We start from the raw sequence: 11,201 nt of genomic DNA on the forward strand, positions 1-11,201 counted from the left end.
ATTGCATAGTATTTGGGATCTGCCTAACACCCATAGAATGCAAATGGGCAGAGATGGTAAAGAATGAGAGGGAGCCCTGACCGGTTTGGCTCAGTGGATAGAGCGTAGACCTGCGGACTGAAGGGTCCCAGGTTTGATTCCGGTCAAGGGCATGTACCTGGGTTGCGGGCACATCCCCAGTAGGGGGTGTGCAGGAGGCAGCTGATCGATGTTTCTCTTTCATCGATGTTTCTAACTCTCTATCCCTCTCCCTTCCTCTCCGTAAAAAATCAATAAAATATTTAAAAAAAGAAAAAAAGAATGAGAGGGAATTCGGAACAAATGTAGCTGATAGTCATTATGTGGCAGCTAGGAGCATGGAGTCTTGGCATCACCCCTATCCTATGGTAGAGGAAGGCTTTGCTTTCAGAGGCTTAGTGGAAGTATAACAAGGTAGGGACAACCTTATATTCTTAAAACTAAAAGGAATTATGTTTCTTGGGGTGAGGCCCCTTTCTGTGTTGTTTTTTATTTTATTTTATTGTTGACAGTATTACAGATTTTGTGTTGTTTTGATAAGGGTTTGGGATCTGAGCACCCTGGTCCCTGCATATTGGCTTTAGTGGGAGGAAGAAACCCTGCAGAAGAGAGGGAAGAAACTCTTTAGGGCGGCACCAAGTAGATGGAGATGGAGACTGTAAGCTTTGTCCCACAGTTGCCTTGTCCATTGTCTGCATGTGGCCGACCTTCCTTAGAGCACTGTGGTCCCCAGGGAATCTCTGGTGACTCTGCAGCCATTTTAACATGTAGACGGTCCAGAGGTGTCCAAGGACTGATTTCCTTGAGGGGAAGCTTCAGGATTTGGGAGTGTTTAATTCTGGAGAAATAAGGTATAAAGGGCATTTTTCACAGTTGCTAGTTTGAAATTAAAATGAGGAAGCCCACTTTTCTTCCTCATGGAGTAGAGAATAAAATGCCAAAAAGAACTTCCAACATGATGTGTACCCATGAGAGCACACAATCAGGGTTTTATGGTTTTGCTTTTTTCCACCTTAGTGCACGGAATTAAGCTTCTTCTACAACGGGTGGAAGGGAGAGGCAGTGAGCTATAAGCTTAACTTGTGATATTGGTTGAGCCTCTTTACCTGTTGAGTTTAAGTATAGCAGTAATAGTTTTAACTTACTGGGATTTATTGCCCATAGTAACATTTAAAATATTTGGGATTATTAGTATTTAACTGAATTTTAGTATATAACTGAATATAATTAGATATAAGTGCATTTTTAAAAATTGGATGCTTGATTTTATAGCTGACATTGTGGAAATCACCATGTTCTTTCTTTATGATGTTCTAAGACTCCTTCTTTTATCATTTCCTTCTGTTTAGAGAACTTCCTTTTGCCATTTTTTTTTTTAGGGAAATTCCACTGGTAAACAAATTTTCTTAGTTTCTGTTCATCTCAGATCGTCTTGATTTCCCCTTTATTTTTATTTAATTTTTAATTCTTATTTATTTCAGGAGAAGGAGAGAGAGATAGAACCATCAGTGATGATTGAGAATCATTGATCGGCTGCCTCCTGCCCGCGCCCTCCCCCCTGCCACCACTGGAGATTGAACCTGAAACCTGAGCATGTGCCCTTGACCAGAATCGAACCTGGGACCCTTCAGTCAGCAGGTTGATGCTCAATCCACTGAGCCAAACCGGCTAGAGCTCCCCTTTATTTTTGAAGAACATATTGGCCTTTATGGTCTCTGATGAGGAATCTGCTGTCATTCAGATTGTTTTTCTTCTATAAGTAAGGTGTCACTTTTTTCAGGCTACTTTTAAGATTTTTTTCCTATGTCTTTAGTCTTCAGAACTTTAATTATAATGTGCTTTGGTGTGGATTTCTTTGGATTTATCATGTTTGGTTTTTGTTCAGCTTTTTGAATCTGTAAGTTTATATTATGTTATGTTCAATTTGGGGAGTATTCAGCCATTATTACTTCCAGTACTTTTTAGCTCTGCTCTCTTTCTCCTCTCCTAAAGGTCCCTGGGGCTCTGTTCTTTTTTTTTTTTCGTGCTCTATATTATTTCTGTTGTTCCAATTGAGTAATTTCTATCATTTTATGTTCCAGTTCACTGATTCTTTCCTTTGTCTCCTCTATTTTGCTGTTGAGCCCATTCACTGAGCTTTTTATTTTGGTTATTACATCTTTCAATTCTAATACATCCATTTGGATTTTTATGACTTCCATTTCTTCATTGAGCCTTTATAGTTGCTCATGTTTCAAGAGTGTTTCTGAGTACTCATTGAAGCATTTTTATCGTGGCTGCTTTAAAATCTCTCTCTGATAACTTCTGTCTTCTCAGTGGTGGTATCCATTGATTAACTTTTTTTTCATTCAATTTGAGATTTTTCTGTTTTTTGGTATGAAGAGTGATTTTTTTATTGAAACCCAGACATTTTCATATTATATTAAGAGATTTGGGATCTTATTTAACCTTCTGTGTTAGCTGGCTTTTTCTGGCACCTTTCTGGCAGAGTAGACAGGGACATTATTTCATCACTGCTAGGTGGAAATAGAAGTCCAGGTTCCCTATAAGTTTTCTCTCTTGGGCCTCGACCAGCACGTCTAGAGTCCTGAGTAGGGGCGGCTGGGGATTGAGAAAAGGAAAAAAAGAAACAGACACAAAGACTTTAAGTAAGGCTGGGGCCAGGTGGGACGCTGCCCTCAGATGGAGAGACAGTGACCCAGAGCTAGTGCAACCCGTTTATTATATACAGCATGATACCAGGAAGTTTTACTAGAGTTTAAGACAAAGGAAATTATCTGAAGTCATGGTTAAAGATCAAGCTGCAATTCTTCATTCTTTTGGCTTCTTTGTAATTGTCATTCCTGGCTGAGCCCGGATAATTGCATCCGTTCCTGGCCCTGGCTAAACTTAGATAATGAAACCCACCCCCTGGCACCTGAGCTAAAGGTCAGGCTGACAACATACCTGCCTCTGGCAAGGTATATTTCCAGGAAATGGCTCTGCTGACACCACTGGACTCAGCCAACAATCAGCTCATACGCCTTCCCAGGCGCTCTCTACAGTTCCCTACTCAGCTTCTGTTTGTACCAATTAGGGGGAGGCTTCTTGTTACTGCTGGTTGGAGGTGGGAGTTCTTGCTCCCCACATGGTCTCCAGTGACACCATAGGCACGGGGAGGGGCGGCTACCATTAAGCAGGGATGAAAGTCCTAGCTCCCTACTTGGCCTTCTCTGACACCACCAGATGAGTGGGCGGGGGCATTTCATTACAGTCCCACAAAGTGGAAATCTAGGTTCCCCACTCAGCCTTTGCTGCCATGTGTGGAAATTGGGTCACAGTTTTTTTTTATTTGTTTTGTTTTATTCTTTGGTATTTGGCTGGAGTAGAATACTTCTTGGCTAAAAGTTTTCTGTCTTTCTAGGCTGCCCCTTTCCTGGCCTTTTGGCTTGAGAGAATAAGCTTTTGTTGAGACTTTTAAAAAACATATATTTTTATTGATTTCAGAGAGAAGGGAGAAGGAGAGAGAGACAGAAACATCAATGATGAGATAGACTCTTGATCGGCTGCCTCCTGCACACCGCCACTGGGGATTGAGCCCACAACCCGGGCATGTGCCCTGACCGGGAATCGAACCGTGACTTCCTGGTTCATAGGTTGATGTTCAACCACTGAGCCACGCTGGTCTGGCTGTTGAAACTTTTTTTACCTGTGCCCGTAGGTATTTCTGGTTGCCAGTTTCTTCAGCTCCAGTCTAGGATATATGAGGTGAAAAACAACAACAACAAACAAACAGGGAACTTACTATCATAGGGTCCCAAGGTTCCTAGCTAGTCTGCCTTCCTCTCTTCACCCTTTAGATTTTAAATCTAAATCTCCTTATGTTTATTTATTTATTTAAAAAATATTTTTATTGACTTCAGAAAGGAAGGGAGAGGGAGAGATAGAAACATCAGTGATGAGAGAGAATCACTGATAGGCTGCCTTCTGCATGCCCCACATTGGGGATCGAGCCTGCAACTTGGGAATGTGCCCTGACCAGGAATTGAACCATGACCTCCTGGTTCTAGGTTGAAGCTTAACCACTGAGCCATGCCAGCTGAACTCCTTATGTTTATTTTAAATAAACATGGCCCTAGCCGGTTTGGCTCAGTGGATAGAGCGTTAGCCTGCGGACTGAAGGATCCCAGGTTCAATTCCAACCATGGGCATATGCCCAGGTTGCAGGCTTGATCCCCAGTAAGGGGCATGCAGGAGGCAGCTGATCAATGATTATCTCTCATCATTGATGTTTCTATTTCTCTCTCCCTCTCCCTTCCTCTCTGAAACCAATAAAAATATATTTTAAAAAGTTAAAAAAAATAGCCAGAACCGGTTTGGCTCAGTGGATAGAGCGTCGGCCTGCGGACTCAAGGGTCCAGGGTTCGATTTCGGTCAAGGGCATGTACCTTGGTTGCGGGCACATCCCCAGTGGGGGGCGTGCAGGAGGCAGCTGATCCATGTTTCTCTCTCATTGATGTTTCTGGCTCTCTATCCCTCTCCCTTCCTCTCTGTAAAAAATCAATAAAATATATTTTTAAAAAATAATAAACATAAGTTGTACTTAGCCAAGGCCTAAATTTTGAAATATAATGCAGTCATACCATACATACATTTAACTTTACTGTAATTTGACAGTGCTCTCTGTGGTTGGAAGAGGAAAGAGGAGAAAACCAATTTGGATGGTGAGGGCTCTTCTGCCTGCTGTTTCATTCAGTTGGGTTTATGCCTTGGAAGTGGGTGTAAATATGTCTGAAACAGTCCATGTGTATCATATATTTATTTGTGAAGGACATTTTAAGTTTTGCCGGCTACTAAAGTAGAAAGCATGGTTCATATGACTATTTTATGCACATCTTTAGTGCTCTATGGGCAACTTTGACGAGGAAATTAAAAGACTAATTGGAGGCCACAGTTAAACATTGACTAACAAAGAGTTAGGAGAACCAATAAAATTACCTATGGGATTTTTACAAAGTCACCAGGTACGACATGTTCATGGAAGTGTATGCAAAATGAATGATATATATATTTTAATTACATTTATGAGGTATTTCTTTTTTCTCATGTAGATTCACCAGATCCAGATTCATGAAAAATTCATCAGGGATAGTCAAGGAAAAGCAGAACCTGCACTTGATAAGAAAAATAAAAAACTGCTCTGCAGAAAGTGCAAAGCCTTTGCTTGTCATACAGCAGATATAAGAGTGATAGAGGTGAGCAGCCTTTTCCAAAGAATACTGGGTCATTTTTTAGCACTAATTTTTTTTTATTCTTTTTAAAAAAATATTATAATAAGTATTACAAAGGGTATTACATATGTGTCCTTCCCCCACCCCCCGCCCTTGACGATCCCCTGCCCTCCCTTACCCCCCAGTGTCTTATGTCCATTAGTTATGCTTATATGCATGTATACAAGTCCTTCGGTTGATCTCTTACTCCCCTCCCTTCTGCCCCCCAACCCTCTCTGGCCTTCCCACTGCAGTTTGACAATCAGTTTGAGGCAGCTCTGCCTCTGTATCTATTATTGTTCAAAAGTTTGTAATGGTCTTTATTATCCATGAATGAGTGAGATCATGTGGTATTTTTCCTTCATTGACTGGCTTATTTCACTTAGCATAATGCTCTCCAGTTCCATCCATGCTGTTGCAAATGGTAAGAGTTCCTTCTTTTTTACAGCAGCATAGTATTCCATCGTGTAGATGTACCACAGTTTTCTAATCCATTCATCTACTGATGGGCACTTAGGCTGTTTCCAGATCTTAGCTATGGTGAATTGTGCTGCTATGAACATATGGGTGCACATATCCTTTCTGATTGGTGTTTCTGGTTTCTTGGGATATATTCCTAGAAGTGGGATCACAGGGTCAAATGGGAGTTCCATTTCCAGCTTTTTGAGGAAACTCCATACTGTCTTCCATAGTGGCTGCACCAGTCTGCATTCCCACCAGCAGTTTTAGCACTAATTAAAGCTTACTCACTACTGGTGAGATATTTATAAGAATGCCATACTTTCTTTATAACTAATGTCATGGTCCATGTATTTTACAAAAGCTAAAAAGTTAAAAACACACACACACAACACCTTAATTTTAACAATAAAGAAATCATTTTAAAAATTGCTGCACAGCCACTTAATTAAATATTATGTAGCCATTAGAAATATGGATATGCTAAATTCAGTGTGGTTCCCTGGATTAAATCTTAGAACAGATAAAAGGTTTTACTAGGAAAAAGGTAAAATCTATAGTTAATAGTAATTTGCTGATATTAACTTCTTAATTTGGACAAATGTACTATGTTATGTAAGATGTTAGTTAGCATTCAGGAAAGGTGAATTCAGGAATTCTCTGGACTACATTTGTAACTTATCTGTTAATCTAAAATTATTCCAAAGTCAGGTTTATTAAACAAAATGATTATGAAATTTATATAGAATAATGAAAAACTCCTTATAAACTAATGGTAAAGCGGAAAAATAATCAGGATACAAAATTATAAATATGCTATAATTATCAATGTGTGAAATAATAGCAGCGAACCGCTATCACTGTGAACTGGTTCTAATGTTCTTTTTTTTTTTATGTTTGATCCCTTTATCCATAGGAATGCCATTACACTGTGGTTGGAGATGCTTTCAAGGAGTGCTTCGTGACTAAGGCACACCCCAGACCAAAGAGTGTGGGGATTTTTGAGAAGAAAGCAAAGGTATTCTGTGCCAGACAGAACTGCAGCCATGACTGGGGCATCCATGTGAAGTATAAGACATTTGAGATCCCAATCATAAAAATTGAAAGTTTTGTGGTGGAGGATATTGCAACTGGAGAGCAGAGACTGTATGCAAAGTGGAGGGACTTTCATTTTGAGAAGCTACCATTTGATCCTGCAGAAATGTCCAAATGACCTCAGGACCACAAGCTTCGACTACAGCGAATGGGTGATCGTGAGTGAAGAAGAAATTATCCCTAGTAGGCAGATCGCTTGTACCACATGAAGATATTTACCTAAGGCTTGTACTGTACTAAATATTTATCACTTTACTCACCTTCTTTTCATAGTTTTCAACGGTTTGCATGATATCATATGCATAAAGCACATAGGAGTGAATCAGACCCTCAATGATTCCTAGGCCAACAGAGCTCTAAGTACTTGGGACAAATTTTAAAGCCTCACCTTGTTCTCTTTCTATTCTTCCCTTTGGAACCAACTGTCAGTGTATACCCAGTAGCCACTCAGTATGCTTTAGAATAAATAAATGAATGGATGGAATGTTTTCCATACTTCCCTTTCTTTCCTTAACCTACTGTAAACCAGCTTTTGCCTTTAACAATCTACTGAAATTGTTCTTGTCAAGGTCACTAGAGACTCTGGTTGCCAAATTTATTGGGCACTTCTTAGTACTTCTCTCTGAACTCTTTGCTGCTTTGGGCCTTGTTGAGTATTCCTTTCTTGGAACTCTTTCTTGGCTTCCATCTTTTCTAGTTCTATCCCACTCTTTTCAATTGGTTCCTCTTTGCTAGTTCCTTAAATGTTGATAATTCCAAGGGTTCAACACACACACACACATATATGTACATTGATGATGGTTACATGTAATCATGTTCTCTAAGTAGCAATATATGGCATGTAACCTTAAAATTCTATAGTAGGCAACTGTTAGTAATGGGGCATGTAAATGATACAGCATTTCTTGAAAAGTTGATTTCTCTTCTTTAGTTTATTGTACATCTTGCCCTATTATTTTCATAACCTGTGCCACTGTTCCCTTTCATTGGTCATCCCAAGCCATTTCCCAGTAATAGTTGATGGTCAACACTTCAGGACTCTGTTCTCAATTAGCTCCCTTGGCTGATACTGATGAGCAGTTTAATTTGGCTCTTCTTTCTATTTAAAAAATCAGAGTGCATAACCAAACGGCACTCCTGCCATTTAACAAGATTTGCTGTTGCTCCAGAGCTTAGCTTGAGGTTTTTCAGACATGGAGACAACTGTCTTGCTGTTTCTATCCAGGCCAGGGTATTTTGTATTTCATTCAGGGCAGGCTCTATAGTAATTTAAGCTCTTCCTAAAACAGATTCAGGTTAGTTGTAATTCATGTTGGTGTTCCAAAAATCATCTCATTAACATAATAAGAGACATCTTTGTTCAAGTGTTTTAGGAACTCTGCCAGAAAGGTGTGTGTGTGTGTGTGTGTGTGTGTGTGTGTAGACCAAATATACATATTATAAACCACAATCTCACAAGTATCTCTTTTACTATAGAATTGCCTTTTTGGATGCTGCTGTTCAAGAACTCCAATAGGACATATAAAACATACGCTAGAAATCTGTTTGAGAATAGTTCTTTCAAGATTCCAAAGGGTCTTTCTAGCCCTAGATGATTTGGCTCAGTGGGTAGAGCATTGGCCTGTGGACTGAAGGATCCAGTTCGATTCCGGTCAAGGGCACATGATGGGTTGCGGGCTTGATCCCCATTAGGTGGTGTGCAGAAGGCTGCCAATCAATGATTCTCATCATTAATGTTTCTCTTCCTCTCCCTTCCTCTCTGAGATAAATATATATATATATATATATATATATATATATATATATATATATATATGTCTTTTTTTTTTAATAGTCTTTCTCAATTAAGGTGAATAGTCTCTTTTCTCTTCCGCCAACAGAAGACAAACTAAAGCTGAAATAAGAACAACTTTCCTGTTTGGTTTTAGCATGGAGTCAAGCCATTGCCAGGCATAGAGCCTGGAACAGAGAAGGCACTTGGTTAATATTCACTGAATGAAAGAAACCAGTAAGTAAGATTTTAAGAAAGAAAACTCTTGACTGATGTCCCAATACTGGTCATTGGATTTCTGGATCAGAGGCTGCATTTCAGAACCAACTGGGAGTCTTTTTCATGGGCATGTGCCCAGCCCTCATTAGAACATCCTGGTGGGGTGTCCAACTATGTATTTTTTCAAGTTCCTCAGGACTTGAAAGTCCACAGGAGTTAAGAGGGTTTGATTCTTACATGATTTGCACATCAGAGAACATAGCCTTCAGCATGAACCAGAGACACTCTCTAAGGTGGGAAGAATAGGCAAGGGTTTTAAAAACAAGAATCAAAGGGAGGGTTGCTAGGTAAACAAGACCATAAACTTACATCATCCATTTTCTGATTGGCGGGGCAACTGGACTCTCCAGGGTCTACTGGCCCAGTGGTCTCAGCCAGTGGGGTTGTGAGATATGATGAATGGGTAGTTTGAGTTGACTCATGATCAGCAGGTAGAGTCACAAGATATGGCCAGTGCCTCAATTGCCCTTGGAGTCTATAAAGTAAACTGATAAAGCAAGTCTTGTGGTGGAATAAACAATGCAGGGAATGCAGTTGGTCAGGTAGACAGGTTAAACTGGAAAATGGCCCAGTTACTCACGCAGGGTCAGAGACCAGATTGCCAACGGGCCTAGATATTAGTTCACAAAATTACGGTATTAGAATCCTCAGGTGGTTTATTATACAATTCATTTTACAATCTCAGATCTTATTATCTGTGGTCCCTGTCAGTGCTGACATTGCGATATTTTCACCTGAAATGAAAAGTCACCTTCAAGCAAATACCTGCTTGTACAACAGGTCAGTGAATTTTGATCCTTGCCCTTAAATCTGATATTATTTGAATTTAAAAAGCAAATAATCAGACCATTAGCATTTTCTCAAGGGTGTCCTGTGGAGCACAGGTGCTGTGAGCTGCTCCAAAGCAAGCAAGCGCTCTGTGGTCAGGCAGGTCTCTGTTTATATGCTGCCACCTCTCCCCTCAGATGTGTGATTGTGTGTCACTGAGTCAGTTCCGTGGTAATAAGACTCATTTAATCCAGTAGTTCCCAAGTACACTGACCCTGGAACCCTTTTATTCATTTATTTTTTTAATTTAAAAAAATATTGATTTTAGAGATAGAGGAAGGCACAGAGAGAGGAAGGGAGAGAAAAACATTGATTTGTTATTCCACTTATTCATGCATTCATTGGTTGCTTCTTGTATGTGCCCTGACTGGGGATCGAACCTGCAACCCTGGCATATTAAGCAGAAGCTCTAACCAGCTGAGCTACCCAACCAGGGCCTGACCCTGGTACACTTTTTTTTTAATCTTTATTATTGACAGTATTACAAATGTCCCCTTTATTCCCCCATCAACTCCCTTCAGCCTCCCCCGCCCCAGGCCCTCACCACCCCACTGTCTGTGTCCATGGGTTATGCATACAAGGTCTATGCCTTTTAAAAAAAAAAAGTGTTTTTATTGATTTCAGAAAGAGGAAGGGAGAGGGAAAGAGAGATAGAAACATCAATGATGAGAGAGAATCATCGATTGGCTTGCCCCGTACTGGGGATTGAGTGCGCAACCTGGGCACATGCCCTAACTGGGAATCATGCTGTGACCTCCTGGTTCATAGGTCGACGTCAACCATTGAGCTACACCAGCCGACTAGAACCCTATTATTCATGGGACATCATAAACATCCTATAGAAGCACAGTGGAGGTAAAGAGCTCTGATACTGACTAGACAACCAGAACCAAATTGGAATATTAATTTCAGGATCATACCAGTAACTTTTATTATACTGTGTAATAAAACTATACATTTCATTAAATCTGTATTTAATATGTAGGCCTTAGAACTTGGGATGCAAATTATTGAAACCGTTAAAAATATCAGCTATAATTATATAATCCTTGTTCATGGTAATTTGGCTGTCTGAGTGAACAAAAATGACTTGGGCATTAAATTCTGTTTGTGGTCATGACGTTTAACAACTTTCTAAGAAGGCAGCTAGTGGAACCTTCGTTACTGTTTTCAAGAAGTAACTCTAGCCCTGGCTGGTTTGGCTCGGTGGAGAGAGCATAGGCCCTCAGACTGAAGGTCAGCGCACGTACCTCGGTTGCAGGCTAGAGATCCTGGGCCCTGTGCATGTGCAGGAGGCAACCAATGATGTGTCTCTCTCATATCTATGTTTTTCACTCTCTCTTTCCCTCCCTTCCACTCTCTCTAAAAGTTGATGGAAAAGTATTCTTGGGTGAGGATTAACAGGGGGAAAAAGTAACTCTACATTGTTCCTATATAGTCCTGCAGGGTAACCACACTGTCCTAACGTAACCCTGGAAGGGAAACTGCCAAAATAAGGTTCT

At 40.3% G+C, this 11,201-nt stretch overlaps 1 protein-coding gene across 4 annotated transcripts in view; it reads left to right on the plus strand.

The window, feature by feature from the left end:
- Positions 1–7,316, plus strand: part of DDX58 (DExD/H-box helicase 58) — a 48,386-nt gene extending 41,070 nt beyond the window's left edge. For 2 of the 4 annotated variants that reach the window (XM_014464378.2, XM_014464379.2), the window contains exons 17-18: positions 5,109–5,252; positions 6,643–7,316. In XM_014464378.2, the coding sequence (XP_014319864.1) occupies positions 5,109–5,252; positions 6,643–6,939 (441 nt within the window). In that variant the 3' untranslated portion in view covers positions 6,940–7,316. Of the gene's footprint in view, positions 1–5,106; positions 5,253–6,642 lie in introns of those variants that run through there. The other 2 variants (XM_023762488.1, XM_023762489.1) reach the window with 2 other exon arrangements.
- Positions 7,317–11,201: the final 3,885 nt, after the last annotated feature.

The sequence above is a fragment of the Myotis lucifugus genome, unplaced genomic scaffold, assembly GCF_000147115.1.
Source record: "Myotis lucifugus unplaced genomic scaffold, Myoluc2.0 scaffold_246, whole genome shotgun sequence".
NCBI classification, from domain to species: Eukaryota; Metazoa; Chordata; class Mammalia; order Chiroptera; family Vespertilionidae; genus Myotis; species Myotis lucifugus.